Genomic DNA, 19,002 nt, shown 5'->3' on the forward strand with positions numbered 1-19,002 from the left:
CGATTGCGATGTAGTAATGGGAACAAATACTGCTGCGAATTGCGTAATACAAAATTCCGTCCTCTCATTAATTTAAAATATCAAAATTCCTGCGATAAACAGGTTTACTGAAATGCCTCAATAGCTCTAAAGGAGTTGGCGTAATAAAACAGCTTAAATGTGCCACTTTCCACCAAAAAAGGCCATTTATGATCAACTTGGTTCTCCAACATCTAAATGTGATCTTGCAGATGTTTTTCTGAACCTATCATTTCGCGATTAGTAGAACCTGTTACAAAACTTATTTACAAGCTTTTAGTATGTTTCACAAAGGTTTCAAAGCTGCCCGACTGTCCAATAAAAAGTTGAAATTTTTTACTTTTAAAAAAGTAACTTTTCTCAACCTTTAAATTAAAAGTGATGCCAATGGTTTTAAGCTTGGTTTGATTGGTTTTTAACTATAAAAAGACGCCTAATAGCTTCACAAAAGTGGTTTGGATTTCAATCGATTTGTTGTTAAAAGGCGGCCGCTATTACTGATTTGTCAAACCTGTGCAATACTTTTGATCACTAACTGTATGTAGCAATTAATTGACTTGATATAAATATATCTTTATTAATTAGGGATTTGTGCTTTACGATGCTGTCTATAGATGCACAGCATCAGTATTGGAAGCAAGACTTTTGGTTGAGGAAAGTTAGTATGTAACAAATTTCCAAGAAATACCGAAGGCTTGGATCGTACCAATAAATGCTTAGCTGAGTCGTCATTGAAAAGCTGGCTATATTCATGATAGAAAACGGTTGGTATCTTGTGAGGGAAGTTATGAGGCATGACGCATGGTCCCTACCCAATTTCCTGTTGGAAAGTTCGGCTTTATCATTGGATATTTGAGAAACGTTTAACGTGTAGAAATTCCATTCAAGATGTTGGTCAAGTTAAAAACAGAGCTCTAGCCTTTTATAGTCTAAATCAGTTTCATTTACAAAAACATTATCAGGGAATGAGTGGTGCGCATAAAAGTGGCTGCATTCTGCATTACGTATTTTCTTTGTGAATAACTTTTACTGAGTTGAAAATGAAGAACTTTTGTTTATACCTAAAGGAAATGTTTGTTATAAGAAGAGAGTCTTAATAGCAATAATAGGGGTCTTTTTTAATTATTTATCTAATAACCGATTATTTAATGGGTTGACGATTTTACTCCCCATTACAACTCTCTTGGCTACATTACAACGAAATTTCTAGAAGCTTTCTATTATCAGGTTTCATTAAGTGCCTACCAAATACAAAGAAATTTCAACCAGTGCAGAGAGTAAAAAGTCGATGATAATCCGTGAATCAAGTATTGTATTATTCAGCCCCTAAGGCTAGCGGTTGCTGGTTGATAGTAAACAGAAGAGCCAAGCAACGCATCTTTCTTCTTCTTACGTTACTTTCGATCCACATTTGGATATAAATTTTCAGCTTATTATCGGTCATCATCCTTTGTCTGACACTTTTCAGAGTTAAAGTCAGAACATAGATCGAAAACTTTACGTAAGGAAACATATATACCAGCCATTCTTAAACACCGATCCGCCGAATGCTCTTTACCTCGAAAATATTTTTTGTCAACATTTTCAAAATTTGGAATTCGATTTCTCTTTGGTTTATTTTTTCGGTCCTGACATTTTTGGCCATTCCAAGATTTATATAATCTAAAGTTTTTTCTTGCGCCCCCCCCCCCCCACCATGGTGGCGGCCTTGACTCAATACATCGACTAACATAAGACTTTGGCCGTTCTTTAAAATACGCTTTGCAGTCCCTCGACCTGACTTCAGGCGCTTCAAATCGGCTCAACAAGAGACTAACAAAAATTAACGTTCTAGCCTAAAATAGCATGGAAGGATCTTCTGACTCATCCCGGTACAAGAAAAAAAGTTACAAACCTTTGTGAAAACAATTTTTTGGGTTTATGCTAAGGTAGATAAGATAGACACGGAATAAAAGGCCTGTCTATCTTACCACTAACTTAGCCTGGCGAAAATAAGTTCTGAGTTTTATTTCAAGCAGCCTTGGAAAGCAACTGGCCCCCTAAAAGAAAATATATATGTTTTTCTGGCCCGGTATTTAAAACAATTACGAACCCTAGTTGTGGATCTAAATAGGCCAATCAGAAATGCGAGCACGTGACTGTTGAGGCTGTCCAATAAGTGCCGCTACCTATAGAGAATGTTACCAATAGAGTCCTGAGGTGAAAACGAACTCCTTTTCTCTACCAAATAGCGGTTTTTTCGTGCATATGTAGATAGATTCCAAAACTGCTAGATGGAACGACGATCGGGCTATACCAATAATCCGAAACATATCGCCATTAAAGTTTTTGCACAATCTGGGTTTTCCAGTAAATGCTGCCCGATAGCAGAATCGCATGTTTTAGTTTTAGTCGCACTTTTAGATCTGCAAGACCGAGGTGGCTGTTCTCTTTGGGAAAGAGTTTTGTTTTTAATGCTAGAAGGGACATGCTGTTTTATTCTATCCTTCAATGTACGGTTTAATCAAATGTTTGTTTTTTTCAAAGCTCTTTTCCATTTTTGTATCATCAAAAGATTGTGTTCAATTGATACCAACACAACAAACATTTCAATGCACTGCGAGCGAAGCGAGCAGCAAATTTGTTCGCTCTCACCCTTCAAGTAAGTTGAAACACATTCCAGAATGTTTTTACAGTCGCTTACAACGTTCAACAATTTTTTAGGCATACTTGTTGCGTTTCCTTAATATTCAATTCTCGAGGCCCTGGGGCAGTTTGCCCTTCCTTCCTCTCGGTGGCCCTATTCTCAATCTCGGAAGTTAGAGTTAAGCTTATTATTTTTTGGGTTATAAAACTCTTCGGGTCAATGTCCTGATCTTCCTGAGCCTTCAGTGTCGAATTTACCAAAAGGAGGCTGGACAAAAAATTGTTGTTGTCGTTAATTTTCGAGGACGTTTAGATTGGCGAGCCTTCCCGGTTTATTATTGATCTACTTCTAAGGAAATCGACTAAATACTTCTCCTCTACAGAAAAGTTGACTGCTACCCGACATTTTACAACAAGGCTGATTGTATTGGTCACTGAGTTCAGTTGCTTATCGGCGCTCTGCAGATGATAGCGTCATGACGCATTATTGGCCACGTAGGCCGAAGTAAATCATCCTGAATATTTCCACATTGATGATAAAAATGGCTGCGAAAGAGACAGGGTAAGAGTTGTTAATTAATTTCTGATGCTATTCTCGTGTTGCCTCTCACAAACTTCTTTCAAGAAGCGGATTACTTGCCAAAAAGTACAGTTTCATTTCGCAATCGTGCTAGTGACCGGCTTGTTTTTCCTTGTTTTCATGCTTGCATTTTCGAAGAGGGAAGAGTGTAAATTGTGATACGATTTGTATAAGGACTGAGCTGTAAACATTAAAACCACTTCCTACTTTGCAGAGATGTACTCATTTTTTAACAGAACCAGTATATTGAAATTCAGGCTGGCTGCTCTTACTTTTTTTCTCGATAATTTGAGGCTGGATTGTTGTTAGTTTGCTATTAAGTCCATTGGATGTAAGGAATGAAATTGCTAGCTATTGCATTCTAGGGAATTGTCGGAACCCCATTTGCATGTAAAGGGAATGATACATCACTTATTTGCCATCAAGTTGGATATTCACCAAAAAAAGCACCCCTAGATGGGAAAAATCCTCGTTTTGAGATTAAACTTTGTTCCAAAATTCATTCTGGAGTGGCTCAGCCTCTGCTTGCTCTTAATTTGTTCTTCAATTTTGACCAATTTTGAAGGTATATGTTTTCTTGAGTATAAATTATTATGTCACATGTTGTGCAAAGTAAAATCCTAAAAACATATTTTGTTTAGCTGAAAACCAATACAAACGTTTCGCCGTTGAAGTTTATTGTTTACTTTTATGTAAACTGGATGGATTTTTCTGTAATTAGCTTGTATTAAATTATATTGATGGAGAGTTTTTTGTTATTACTTATTGTCAATAACATTAATGCAAAATGAATGAATGAATTAATGAATGAATAAATGAATTAATGTTATGTTTGGTAAGTACAACTCCTTTTGAATTGATCTTTAGTATCGGTGTTTAGAGAAATTTGGGTTTTATATTAAGTCCTTTTCTGTTCATTGGTGTAACAGTAATAGGAGCAACAAATAATAGAAACAGGGTTCCACTGGAGATAGCATTTGTAAATGATCTTGCATTTATTGCATATTCTGAACAGGCAGAACTTGGAATCTCTGAGTTGCTTAGAGAGATAAGAATGATGGGTCTGACCACCAAATACCAAAAACCTTGTAACTTGTAACTTGCTTGTTTGATCAAGGTTCTAGATTTTTCTAGATGATTTTTCTAGTTTGTTTTTGCTTGAAAAGCACTTCTTTCAAAACCTTATGTTCTTGAAATTAAGATATGTATATATATTTTTAGTTAAAAATTCAATTGTTTTTTACATTGCCAGTGCTGAAGAGAATACAGAGAAAGATGAAGGTGGATCGTGGTGGCAATCTTGGAGCAAATCTATTGTGGATACAGTGAAGGAAAAGGCAAGTATCTTTTTTGAGTGAAGCATTCAACAGAACTTATGTAGCTTTGATGAATCACACAATTGTACTGTGGAGGATTGTTTACAAAACATTAAAAGTTAGGGAAAGCATTGAGCATTCATCTTTGTTAATTTACAAAAGATGTGGCATGCCAATTTATGCTGTGAAACAATACTTGTTTGAGCTGATAATGTGCATGAAATAATACCCAGATCTCTCTACCAGAGACCTAATAACATGGTTTATCACTCTAAAAATCCAAGTCCAAAATGGTTCTTTGAACTTTGCATTTTTCTGCTATCCAAGTTTGCCTGATAAACAATCTGTGGCATAGATTGAAAGGTGTCATAGGGGCCAGAAAACCCTGTACACAATTTTAACTAATTTTCATATACCATTCATAGACTATAAGATGCAAATTGTAGAAGAGCTAGAAGCATTTTTTGCTGACATCATAGAAATGTTGCTCATAATTCGCTGTTTACTTTAGGACACTACAAAGATGCACAAACCCACTTGGCTGTATAGTTATCAGTCCTTCTCGTGAGCAAAATTACGCGTGTGTGGCAAATCGCACATGTAAACAAATTTGCGCGTGCGATCGCACTTGTAAGAAAATTTGAAGTACAAACCTGATAAAATTGGTAAAAGGAGCAAGAAGGAAAAAGCCACTCGAATACGTGCAAGAGCAAAACTCAAAATTAATCAATACATAACAGATGTTGTTGCCCTTAGCAGCCATCTTTTAAAAGTCGTCGTCACTCTCCAAAGTTACAAGAGCAAGTAAAAATTGTTTCCAACAGCTACTTGCTTTCAGGGCCTAATTACGTTTTGACAGGAAATCAGTTATTACACTTAACATGCTAATGGCGACTTAGCTGAAAGACGAGACGCTAAGTTGAATGGAGCACTCAGTCAAAAGCCAAACATCACTTCCGAAAATTGGAAAAATCATATTGTGGTCAAAAGTGCGAATCAAGTAACAAGGGAAAAGGATAGATAATCATGAGACCATGGGAAATTGATGTTAAAGGGCCTCTCCAGCAAAAGAAAATTGTTTTTAATGACTTAAAAGTTAGCATCTGGTGCGTGTATTATGACAAAGTCATTGTTTTTGAAAAATTCCAATTAGTTTAGAAGTTGTAAGGCTTTACAGTTGCAACTTTCCGAGAAAAAAAACGACAAAAGCCGAATCAGTTTGGTGACATTCTGACGTCACAATGTGCGGCTCTCGTTCGCCATGAATTTCGTATATCTTCCACCGAAGCGTGAAGGACTCATGGTCACGCGTTGATAACTGCATCCAGTTCCTGTTCCAGCTCTTCCCTCGCGTATAATTAATCGAAATTGTCACTTCAGTTGTTCTCCAGAAACGATGAACAACTAAAGGCTTCAGAATTGGTGTCTGAAATGCTCAAACTAAAAGCTGGTGGAACAAAACTGAGAGTACCATCACTTGCAGTGTTCAATTTGCGAATCGCCGTCGTTCGATTCGGTTTGAGGCGAGACTATCCGAAATACACTGTGACGTCAAAATTGCGTCACAGTGTAACCAAACCAAAAATTTTTGTCGGTTAATTAAATTAAATTATCGAAATGCAAGAGCTTATTTCTCACAAACTGTAAAAAAATATCGAAAAACAAATAACGAATTCGTGATCAGCAGGCTCAACTTCTTTATAAAAATTGCCAATAAAATGCAAGTGCAAAATTTGGCTGGAGAGGCCCTTTAACAGAAAACTGCAAAAACACCTGTTTGCGCGTGTGGTCAAAAGCACGCGCAATTTAACTTGCGCGTGTGCAGGCGTGTGCGGGTGCGATCGCACGCGCTAAACGAAAAGGACTGAGTTATGCATTTTAAGTACAGCCTTTTCCCAATTATAGCTTGTAGCCATGTGTTTTCTTTGCAGACATCATCTACCTATGAAATGGTGCAGAAAGACTTGTCAGAGTTTTACCAGACCATCCAAACAGATACAGCTCACGTGGTTGTTGATGCTGCATCTAAGGTTCAAGACCAGATACAAGTATGTGGTATTCAAATGTTCTTTCACACTATAGTCATTTCAAACTAAAGTAATGTTCATACTAGAGACAATTTAACATCTTTTTGTAAAGAGGATCTCAAAGTTTCTTGCCTTTCTAGTGCTATTGTTATGAATGTTTCTTTCCGATCACTGCACATTGTAGCATTTAGTCAATGGTCTGTTTTTATGATACACTAAAGTGGCCAGCTAGTAATGTTGTAAGTGGTGCCATGCTTGCTGATTGAATATCTGTCAGTCAATATTTGTGGCTAGATTTGCAAAAAAGCTATTTAAGTTTTACTTCCAGCTTAGGGCATCTGCATTGAAAAATTTCAGATCTTGTCATGTTTAGCAGCAGTTACCTTTCTGTACTTAGTGTCATTCTCAAGTCCCCAAATGTTTAAGAAGCACCAAAGTGGCAAAACTAGACCTTTTTGATACCACAATAAAATGAAAATGGTGATTTTTTTGTTGCAGCTAGTACCCAATAGTTTTGAAGATATTGCTATTTTACTTCATGTAATGTTTCTTTGATGATAATTTCAAGCACAGTTACAAACCATGTTCCCAACCAAAATTCAAATGCATTGTTACTTTACAGACCAGCAAAGATGATCAGGGTGATGAAGCACCAGGTCAATCAGCTTTCAGACAAGGTACAGAATATTGAGCTTTATTGTATTCTACATAAATAGCAAACCATTTCCTACCATACCCTACTCATATGACGCATACCGTACTCTACCATACTAAACAATTCCATTCATATACAATGCATACTATACCCGTCCATGTTTTAGGTATTCTGTTAAGTACATTTTGCCTTCATTCAAAATAATATTGAGCTTTATTGTATTCTACATAAATAGCAAACCATTTCCTACCATACCCTACTCATATGACGCATACCGTACTCTACCATACTAAACAATTCCATTCATATACAATGCATACTATACCCGTCCATGTTTTAGGTATTCTGTTAAGTACATTTTGCCATCATACAAAATAATACTGAGCTTTATTTTGTTCTATATAAATATTAATCCATTTCCTACCATACCCTACTCTATGATGCATACCATACCCTACCATACTATTCAATACCCTTAATATATAGCACATACCATGCCGTAACAAATTGTTTGTATTCTATTTAGTGCACTTGCCATCATCCAAAAAAATAATGAGCATTTTTGTATTCTATATAAATAGCATACCCTTCTATATAAAGCATAGAGTACCCCACCATACTATACCATACCCTTCATATATGATACAATCAACCCCCAATATATTTTTGTATTCTATTTAGCACACTTTGCCATCCTTCAAAAGATTAATGAAATTTATTGTATTCTATATCAAGAGCAAACTATACCCTACCGTAACCTACTATGTAGCACATACCGTACCCCAACATACTATTTACAATACCCTCCATGTATAATGCATACCACCCTCCACCCAATTTTTTTGTATTCTGTTAAGTGAACTTTGTCATCATTCAAAAGAGACATGGGAAACATCATTCAGAAGTATCAAGCTTTATTCAGTTGTTTGGCCAGGGCTGTATCGTACCAGCTTTAATGGGCTAAGGAAAATTGTTTATAAATTATCATAAACTATAGCTGTCATCAGAACCTTCTTTTTACAAAGTACATCGTCCTTCTGGTGATCATTTTCTCTAAAGATGCGGATTTTACTTTTCAGGATTTGCAAATATTTTGTCATCAGTGTCTGAAAGCCTAAAAACCCTTGCACAGGAAGAAGCACCATCTTCTGACAATCATCATGCAGAAGTGTCCGCGTCATCCCCTGTTTATGACAGACGAAGGGTAGGTTACCTCTCACATCTATTTAAGGGCAGAAGGACTTATTTTCTCATGTGTATGTTAATTAATTCATCACGTCCATTTAACGACCATTAGGCCGATATGTGAGCCAGAGTGGATTTGGTGCGATGTTTTGGTTTTTGGGAAAAGGACCACTGAAGGGGTTTTGAAATGTATAAAACGCTAGAAGAAATCGAAAATCTCCAATATTAATATTTTTATAAGAGTTTTTTTCATTAAATCTAAATTTGAACAATTAGTTAAACAGCATTTTTAAAGTATTATTCTATGCTAGTCTCCTTGAGAATTATCCAATACGACCTTACAAAATTGCTATCCTCTAAAAAGCTGCTCGTTGCAAACGTCATGATGGCAAAGATTCTCCGTTTTTCCAAAATCGTTTTTATCGTCAGCCAGTTTTTCTTAAGTCCTCGTTTTGAGCGATTTAACACCATGGGTTGCTTGTCGAGTTTTTGTGCCATTTCAGCCTCATTTGTAAGATGCCTTAATAATACCGGTTTTCATATTTCCAGGTCAAAATCCAGCAAATACAGACCGAAGTAGGAACATATTGTAATGAACCGGAGGGTATGTGTTACTTTGTACTGACTACTCGGATTAAGTTTGATGCGTTTGGTAAAGTTGAATTTTATTAGACCAGACTTCAGCTGAAAAAGTTCTTGGCTTCTAGTTAAAGGTCAGTTTCACACGTTAGTTAATTTTCTTTTATAGGAAGTTTTTGCATTGTTAATTGCAAAACTAGTGGCTCTTTTTCTTTCCCGCTTTATTATTTCCCAATTGTTTTAAAACGCAGATAAGCTTTTCGACGGACGTTCTGCAGAATATAGAATGTCAGATCATAAATGAATATACCAAATTGTGGATCGATATAGGCCAATCAGAAACATCACTATTATTGTTGCCCAATGCGTGCTGTTGTCTTGAGCCGTTTTATCATTTGTTTTTTAAAAAAGTAAACATTTTGAGACATATTAAAGCTTTTTGTCTGACACTTTTCAGAGTAGAAAGCGTCAGAGCATCGATCGAAAACTGCAATTTCTAAATTTTGTACCGCAAAACGATTGTCTATTTTTAATCCTACCAAATTTCTTTTTGCGACAAACTGCTATGCACAGGACTTATCACTTAAATGCACGTCTGTCAAATAACAGGCCCCGAGATCAAGGTCATTCGCTGTCATTATATGTCTGTATTGAGCTTGCCTTTATGTAGCTAGGCCCGTGGGAAGAGGTACTTGCCGTGCTTTTTGCAATTGCTAGCTTTCTGAATATTTGAAACTTATTTTCATGCTTCCCAGTCGAATTTTGTTGTAAATATGTATGTTTGGTATTTTCTTAGGTCCAAAAGACAATTTTCTTGACTGGCAACAGATGTTTGATTTTGATTCAAAGAGAGGAGAGATGTCTGATTTGCTTGTAAAAGTCCCTGAGATAAGAGCGATTTATTCAAAGTTGGTGCGTTCATCTTTTTGCTTAGTTAGTAAAGCTCCTTATCAAAAGGGAAGATTAGCCCAATCATTGCTCGGGTGTCCCCATTATAATTGCACAGTCAAGCTGCTCACAACAGGCTCTACACACTTGCTTGAAAAGTCCAGGAGGTATTGACAAAAACACCCTTAATCCTTAGAACCCTGCACTGTTTAATGCTTTTATTGTCGCAAGCTGAAGGTGCATTCTCTGTTAAGGTACTGATATATAATGAATACATTTATTTGTATACGTTTCTGCCGTGTACAATGCAAATATTTTGCAATTTAAGTAGTTTTTTATTGCCCATGTAGTTATGACGAAAAGAGACTTGTTATTAACAAGAAGGATGCTTGTTCAAAGTCTTTACCACAAGGCTTACTCCAAAACTTTTCAGAAAAGGCTTTTAAAATGCCGAGATGTTATGTTGCACTGATATACTTTTAGATTTAGCAATTCCCTGTCTTTTGATTGGTCAATATTTTGTCTGTAGCAGCTGCTCTCTATTCAAAGAACCTCTATCGCTCGATCTAATGAAAGATCTGAAAATTTTGATAGTTTTGATATATTTGGATGAAAGATTGATTTGTTAAATCGAATGCGATAAACCGGACTTAGTAAAACCTGCCTCGAATGACATTGTTCAGCCGTTTAAGTCCTCTGTAGCAAAATATGTACTGTGGGTTTTTTTATTTTGCCTTCACGATACGAGACTATACGATAAATCCAAAGTCTTTGATTGATTTTATTGTGTCTCATAGAAATCTTTTTTTATTCATTTGGAATTTCATCATGACGATATTTTGTCATAGGTTCCCTCGGCTGTTTCTCATGGCGTTTTCTGGAAGCGATATTTTTACAAAATTCACCAATTTGAAATGGTAATTGAATATTTCAATTGTTTTCTTTATTTAAACTTTGATTTCTTTCTCGGGTATAACACATTTTTTCAGGACCTCTTTATAGCCAAAAACTGGTGTAGCCAGTCAATTTTATCTTAAAGAAGAAATTTTATTCCCTTATACGAAGCCTGAGAAACTAACTTTTAACCTTTTTTCACTATTTGATGTACACAATGTTGTAAATACAACGGAATGTGTGATTATATATATATAGGAAAATCTGTAATTAGGGGCTGCGATGGTCCTGTAATTAGGGGCTACGTTTGTTTAGATCTTTCTGTTTTACCAGCAGCCTAGCGTGGAAAGATGACCAGCTTTCTGCCTTTCTAACTGCTTGTGCTCCAACTGGCTTTCCATTTTATTCGATCAGCAATCTTAGATACACAGGAATATCTTATTCAATTTCAAAGGCAACATTGATAGAAAATCTACCCTTATAATAAATGGAAGAGAACTCACACGAAATCGACAACTGAAGCTTTAGGACCTGTTTTAATTGTGTTATGGTTTCCCTGCTGCGATGGTCATGTGCCTTCACACATCAAATGATTGTTACGCAAGCTTGAAGGCAATCGACAGATACGAAAGGGGCTGAAGCCATTTATCAATAAATTACCAACCAATCAGTAACCTTCTGAGAGGTATTACGCTTGTTGATTGGCCAATCGTTGATTAACACATAGCCTGAGTCACTAAAGTATAGCTATGTCGATTGCATTAAAGTTAGCCCTTTTTTAAGGCTTTTCATTAATGCAATTAAGTTGGTGCATGTCGATTAATCTAAAGCTAATTTCGCCCTAAAACCACGTGTTAGTAGAACCGTAGCACTTGTTTTACGACATGCAAAATACCGTGTTGTGATGCTGCCATTTGCCAATGAAAAGGAAGCCAAAAACTATTACATCTAGCATGCCTGTTTGGATTCGAACGGCAAAGATTGATATATCGAAGCCAGACAACTCTAGACCAGATAGACATTGCTTTGAATGTTTATAAAAGAGGTCTTTCAAATGAGTTGCAACATCTGTCCAAGCATGTTCTCAGATCTTCCATTTAGAAAGACTCTCAATATTTGACTCATTGGCCAAGCTAAGCCAACAATCAAGTTTACAAAATGATGTACTTGAAGCTACTTTTTACTCCTTTTTCCAACAACTGGTTGCTTATAAACGAGTCCTGTTTTATCAGTGCGCGCCTGAAACTAGTGTTGCTTTCTTATACCAGAAAGAGGAACGAAGAGCTGCGTTGGTTGCCCGCGCAGAAACCTCGAGTATACACGAAGAGGAATACAAATGGGACAGTGACGATGGAGATGGTAAGTTCTTTCAAAGTTTTGTTAGCATAGACAGCTGTAAATTATCTGTTCATTTTTGCTCTGTTTGATCGTTTTTGCAAGCACCAGCCAGTGGGCAATGTGGAAAAAATACCTGCCATAATAATAATTAAAATCCAAATTTAGCCTAACTAATGTACTTCAACACAGTTGTTTAACCGGCTTAACGTATCTGAGACGCGTCCTGCATATTCATTTGCAAAATGTTCCGGGGGTTAGTTTAAGAACTAATTCTCCATAGCTATAGTAAAATTTTTGTCATTCGCTGCTAAAGGAAATGCGTTTCGAACATTTTGATCTGCCTCTTCCCATAAATCTCCAAGACTGCCCAATCAGAGATATACCTTCTGCCATTTTAAGGTAAAACATAATCTGGTTAGTTTGTTTGGACATTCCTCTACCCAGCTGGAGGGTTTTCTTGGACAATTGGTGCCCAACTTGTATTGAATACCGTTTACTAGCTTAAGTTATAAAGTAGCATGGAACATATCTGTGAGCAGGATTGTCTTCTTTTTTCCTGCAAGGAAATTTTCACCTTCCAAATAATCCTCGCTACGAGTCTTTGACGCAGTTAAACACACCTTGAACTGCCCAAAGACCCAAGACATTTAAAAAGCTGATTTCTTCTTAGCAGTTGTTAATGTATATTTTCCTTTACTAGTCGAACCTTTCAACCAACATTAGATTTTCTATGCAGTTTGTTTCCTCTCGAATAACTTTGTCAAAAGTTGTTAGAAAACTTTGGATCCCCCCCCCTCCCCCTTCTACTTTTGGATTGTTTGAGCACCCTTCTAATAAGGACTGTCTATGTGAAACACGTAGTAACGACAATAGGATTTGAACATATTTAGCTGTTATTTGTGACTTCAAAAAATAAATCGCTGTTTATGTTGCGTCACAAGCCTATGATCGCCTCTCTTTCTTACAGACATTGTTGAAACTGAGACTGGTTCCAAAGCTGCCATAGTTGCCGTGCAAGCGCAGGTTCATGCAGAAACGAAACTTACAGAACAAACTGTAAAAATTGAAAATGATCCTAGTGAAAAAACCGAAAAATTAAATGAGGATGTACCCACGAAAGGCAGTGTCGCAGAAACGAACGATGACCCCAGTTTCGAAGTTTTATCGCCGAAAAAAACAGAGGATGTCGATAGTGGTCGCTCGAACTCTGCCAAGGAGATCGAATATCAGAGAGAGGTTTCTGAGGGATCTCTTTCTTGGTCAAACGAGGGTGATGAGGTAGATGGAAGCGAGGCTGGGCTTTCACCTTCGACTTCGAATCGATTGTCACCTAGCAAGGACGATAGCTCATCTGGGAGCTCGGTCGAATTTATTCAAAAGGTATCGGATAGCTCGTTGGTAGTAGGTGGAAAAGTTCAGAGTACAGCTGGTCTAAGAGAAAGCAATGAGGCGAAATCAACGGGCTGCAGTGACAGGCTACTGGATGTAAAAGGTGACACAAGATTACTATCATATGCAATATAAAGACTGTAAGAATTTTTTAATATTGCTTTTATATGGTATGTTGTTGCTTGTTCGATGCCTGGTGATCGTACTTGAAGGAGCAAGTTTTAACTGTCCATTTCTCTACACGAAGTGGTACTGATAACTGTCATAGGATTGTTTTACCAAAGAGAAGCATCTTTATGTCATAGAGAGAACTTTTTATGAGCTGAAACAGTTAGGACCATAGGTGACTAACACATGAGATCCACATTTTACTTTGAAATAAGCCAGTTTTCGACAAAAGTTGACTACCTATGCCTCGGAATGAAGTTCTGCAATGATACTAGCCGCTGGGCCAAGTTTTTCCATCTTTTACCTTCCTTTAAGAACATTTTAGAGAATCTCAAACATATTCTTACTGTTATTAGGTTCATCTTGCCTTATCATTAGATTTTAAAACTTTAGATTTATGACACTGCCCCCTCGAAATTATTCGTACAGCAGGGCCACAGCGTGTCATTGAACCTTGTATCGAATTTAGTCAATAAAAGCAGTTTTATGTAATGTTTAGATTCTGTGGGGGTACAGCAAGAATGAGCTGCTGTTTACAATACATTTATAGTTGGCTAGAAAAAAGCTAGTGCTAAAAACGGCCAATTTTACTTTTTTAAAATGTTTTTTAACTCAATTTATAAAGTACATTAACGGTAGTTACGTCCTGACCCTTTCGAGCCTCTGATTTTCATTATAACTCATTTTCACTTTTTGCAGCTTTTTGTCGGTCGGGAAACCAAACTGTGCTACCCTTAAATGAAAGAGATTTGATTATATTGCAACACTTTTCTATTGAAGAGTAATACTTTTGTAAACTTAAGCATATGTTCTTGCAAAGTTTTTACATGTATTGCGACTTCCTCATTTCTGAGTAAGAGTCCTTCAAACCTGGCACATTCCTGAGTAAGAGTCCAATAATTATTTTAGCAGCACTTTCATTTTGTTGCAATACTTTTGCCCTGGTATTGTACATTAAATAAGGCATTATTTTTTTCAAGGATTAACAGTTTGGAATTAAGTTTAGCGAAATCCTTTATAAGCGATAAAGCTGGATAACATATGATAGCATCAGATTTCCTATTTTGATTCCAAGTATATTTTCAAATAATGCAAGTTATTGCGTTGCTAGGTGCATATGAAACGAGGCTAGATCATTCCGAGACTGCCAGTACGGGTTCATGGATCAGCGTAGATGATGAAATTCGTGTTCGCAAGTCGAAAAAGGAAAAGTTTATCAATGGAAAGGAATCGGATTCTGAACTCACGAAAAGCCCAGGTATCTTGATAGCATCTACTAAAATGTGTCTTTTATCTCAGCATTAAGGAATTGCCATATGTCATAAGTCCTCGAAAAAGCCCCTGGAGGCTTGTTTCGCAAAGAAATATTTCAGGGTGGGGACTTATTCGAAGATTAGGGCTTATTTAGCAGCAGCCAAATATATTGCCAGGGTAAATTTTATTTATCTTTTTCAAGGTGTTCAGTATGCTTTGATATGTAGAAATATTAGGTAAAAAATATTGCTGTCGAGGCAATATCTCTCCATTTGAAGAACGGACTCCTCCTCACAAAGTAACCCAAAGTTTTATATTTCCATCCAATAGTTGTTCTAATATACGCTGCTTCAATTTGTTTGCATTTACTCCATAGATTTAATCTGATTTATTTAGAATCGATTGATTCATTTAATCAAGGAAGGGTCTATGGTTTTGTTTTCAATATTAAGGTTTTGTGAAGTTTTTAATTATTCACTATTTTCGAAACCTTAGAATCAAATCGAAACTCGGGCAGCAGCTCGTCTAGTGCAGTGCTGGTTGAGAAAATCGAATGCAAGAGCATGGATGACGATGATAATGAAGATGGTGATCTCGATTTAGATGAAGATATAAACGAAGAGGAGTTGCAAAAAATCATGGAGAAGATAAAGAGCAAATCAGGGGACCTAGATGTAAGCAACATATATGTTAATATTTACTAATATTAGCTAATATGATATTAACTAATATTGTCTGCTAATATTGACTAAGGATTGCAAATTGGCACTTTTGTTCTAAAGCTTTAGGGACAATCCCTGTCACATATATTGAAACACCATCTTCAGCCACATATATTGAAACACCATCTTCAGTTTTCAAAGGTGAATTTTGTCACCCCGCTTTTCCCTAAGGAAAAATTTTGGTTCTATTGAACGATGCATGAGATTAGAAAGTAAGTTTTTAATGTTGCTTGTATAATATTTGCCTAACTATCAGCAGAAATTAAAAGTATGAAAACACAATCCACTATATCCACTACATTACATAGATACGGTTTGTTAATAACGTTGGATGTGTATGGTCTTTTGTCATTGTAGAAGGGCAGAGGTAGATTTAGGTTCCTTTCCATCGTATTACGTAATGTGTGTAGGTATGTTAGCCAGTTCAAACTCAGAGTTAGAGTCTTGTGTTCAGTTCTTGCCTCTCATGCCTACCTGAATGGCAGGGTTAGTGTTGAAAAAGGGTTATTGGTAGCGTTGGCTAATCGAAGCGGTAGTTCAGTGCTGGCCTTTTAACTTATTATCGTAAATGATGTGTTTATCAAACTCTTTTCAGGTAGGATTCTAGTCTTATTATACAGAATATTGATTTTGCCTATAGTAATTGTTTTGCATTTTGTAGGCATGCGTCCAGGTACGCTGGTCGTGTACCGTTTGTAGTTCAAGAATAGATAAAATTAGTCAGTTAAACATCATCAAGAATCATGTACTGCTCTTGCTCAGCTGATCGTGTTGAGCTGTTCGTGTTCAGCTGTTCGTGTTCAGCTGTTCGTGTTCAGTTGTTTGTGTTCGGTTGTTTAGCTCGTGCTCAGTTGTTTTCAATTCGTATTCAGTTGTTTTCAACTCGTGTTCAGTTGTTGGTGTTCAGCTTTTCAACTCATATTCAGTTTTTCAGTTCAGTTCATTTTTCGGTAATTAGCAGTGAAAAACAGCATACATGCTAACCACCTTGGGACGCCTTGGGTCCATTGACTTCAAGTTCACGAATTGAAGTCGCTCTTTTTTGTATTTTTGTCAAATTTTTTTATTTTGATAGATTTTTTTTCAAAATCCTTATAAGGAGCTTTGAATTTTAGTTATGTTGCTAACGTTCTGCCTCTCCTTTCGCAAACTTCCCACACTGTGTCGTTAACAACACTCTATTTTTGTAATTTTTTTAGAGATCTTGGCAGAGTCAAGATTTTTGTTCAAATATTAATGACTTCCTCAACTCGAAACAACCTTTATTCTACCCCGAATATCTGTTTAGACTGAATCATCAATAATTTATGGCTGGAAAACTCGCTTCTCTTTCATCTATATTCAGTAACAGCAATGGTCACTGGTGAATTGTTTCCCAAGAAGATTTTCTTCTGGGTCATATACCGTGAAATAATCATAAAAAGCACGATTCTCTTTGAGTGTTGTTTCCTTAAATAGAATATGATTGTCGTCCAGCCGCATTTAGTGGCAGTCTTTTGGCCTGATATCCTTGTAGTTTGCACTGTTTTAGACAGCGTTGCACAGGGCAGATAGATTAAATGCATATAGTCAGAATCCAGGTGCCTAATTAGGAGACCTTTCAGGCATTTTGGGTGGAAATAGTTGCTGAATGATAGCCCAGAGCTGAGGGCCGTGGGGTGAAAAGTCTAAAGGCTGTTGGAGCCGAGAAGAATGAACTCAAAAAGTGGATGAGATAGGCTGCAGTTATAAAACATCAATACCAGGCATCCATAGATTTGAGAGAAGAGCTGATCCCGAGAAGGGACTATAAGGATGAAGGCAACTGGATCAGAATGCCTGAAACTTAGACTTGGAAAAAGGTTTTGGGGGAAACCGTATGGGAAAGAGCTGCAAGGGTGGAAAAGTGTGGGATGGGGTCTAGAAATTTGAGATTGGCCTGATGTCAAAATGGTCAAGGCTCGAGAGCTTAAGATAGAGGCAGTAAGCTTGGTTCTGGCAAAGGTATCACTTCTATCTCCATGCGAATACTTTTCAACTAGGTCGTATCTGATCTTCTCAATTCGATTGCCTAATATTTCTACTAACTTCTTTCTAAAAGTGTACCATGTGGCAGTTTGATTCTGTGTTGTGATGTTAGTTTTGATTCTGTGCTTGTGAATATGTCAATCATTTGTGGTCTATTTACGCAGAGATTGTTTAATTTCCTAACCTTGAAATGTATGCAGGGTTTTGATGGCCAGCCTAAACACTAAAAAAATTGGAAAGATAGCTTATGACACGATGAGAAGAATTGAGATAAAGAAATGGAATTCAATCGTGACATTGTCGTTTTTCATTTTAGGATGATGATGATGACTGGGAAGATTGGGAATAAAGCAGCCAACGACAATTATTATCTTCTTCTCTGATTTTCTTCAAGTCGCTGTCTGAAAAGTTAATGTACTGTTTTGTATTCATTATTCAAACTGATGTTTACTATAGATTCTAACCAAGGCTGCCTTTAACGTTTAGTATGATAATCAGAAAAGGCACCCCAATTAATAAGCTCCCTGGCTTCAAACGGCCTTCGCACATTTAACATATTCAATGGAATTTTAACAGGGTTATAGTTTCCAGGACATTTTTAATGGTTATCTTTATATATTTATGTCTTAAAAGAAATTAACATGTGATAGTAACGGCTAATAGATGAATTTTGGAATCTCTTTTTCTTGTCTTCAAACCATTTGAAGCCTGTCTATACAGGAATATCTGTTTAATATATTGATTTATTTTGGTTTTGAATTTGTACGAAATTCTTGTCTCAAATACTATTATCTGAGTTTTTGCTTTACGTGAAAATACTATATACAAAGGCTGTTTATTTAACTCTATTAATATCTCCTCTAGTAGGGGAAATCGTTGGCGTAGCAGAAGCTTAACGGTTAGGGGAAGGGAGGGGGCTCGGTATGGGCTTTACCGATATATTGTTGCTTCATTGAGAAAAATTTCGATAAACTCTGCATACTTTGGGGAGCTGCATCTATGCCTCCTGCGCCCCTGTGTCTCCTGCGCCCCTGTGTCTCTTACGTCCCTGTGTCTCCTACTGCTCTATGTCTGCTACATTTGGGGGTTTAATGTATTTTCGATATCAATTACATCACTGTTAATCAAAAGCCCTAGTCATAAGCCAAGTCCATGTCATTATTCATAACTATTTTTAATCATACTCATTCTATCATATTTTGCCTTCGTAAAGGCTGGCTTTAAATGAGTTCACGCCTTGTCTCAGGGCCTAGAGGCAGTGATAAAAAAGTTTTGTAGAATATTAAAGAACAACTAACTAGTTTGAGATAAGTCTGAGTAAAAGAACTAAAGCAGAAATAAACAATAAAACACACAC

General features: G+C 36.7%; 1 protein-coding gene across 1 annotated transcript; it reads left to right on the top strand.

Annotated features, from left to right (window-relative positions):
- Positions 1 to 1,810: 1,810 nt before the first annotated feature.
- LOC135689249 (uncharacterized) lies at positions 1,811 to 18,474 on the top strand. Its single transcript, XM_065206407.2, has 14 exons — positions 1,811 to 2,659; positions 3,027 to 3,205; positions 4,476 to 4,560; positions 6,471 to 6,587; positions 7,189 to 7,243; positions 8,301 to 8,425; positions 8,956 to 9,010; positions 9,782 to 9,897; positions 10,722 to 10,790; positions 12,036 to 12,126; positions 13,073 to 13,597; positions 14,774 to 14,920; positions 15,412 to 15,590; positions 17,962 to 18,474. Exons 2-14 carry the CDS (start codon positions 3,177 to 3,179, stop codon positions 17,992 to 17,994), a joined length of 1,626 nt encoding a protein of 541 aa, XP_065062479.2. The 5' UTR covers positions 1,811 to 2,659; positions 3,027 to 3,176; the 3' UTR covers positions 17,995 to 18,474.
- The last annotated feature ends 528 nt before the right edge of the window (positions 18,475 to 19,002 follow it).

This window comes from Rhopilema esculentum, chromosome 9 (assembly GCF_057945365.1).
Source record: "Rhopilema esculentum isolate cy_ngs chromosome 9, ASM5794536v1, whole genome shotgun sequence".
NCBI classification, from domain to species: Eukaryota; Metazoa; Cnidaria; class Scyphozoa; order Rhizostomeae; family Rhizostomatidae; genus Rhopilema; species Rhopilema esculentum.

Coding starts and splice junctions, on each gene's coding strand:
- LOC135689249 (XM_065206407.2), top strand. CDS start 3,177: ATGATAAAAATGGCTGCGAAAGAGACAGG. Junction 9,011..9,781: donor ATATTGTAATGAACCGGAGG/GTATGTGTTACT, acceptor GTATTTTCTTAG/GTCCAAAAGACAATTTTCTT. Junction 9,898..10,721: donor GAGCGATTTATTCAAAGTTG/GTGCGTTCATCT, acceptor ATTTTGTCATAG/GTTCCCTCGGCTGTTTCTCA.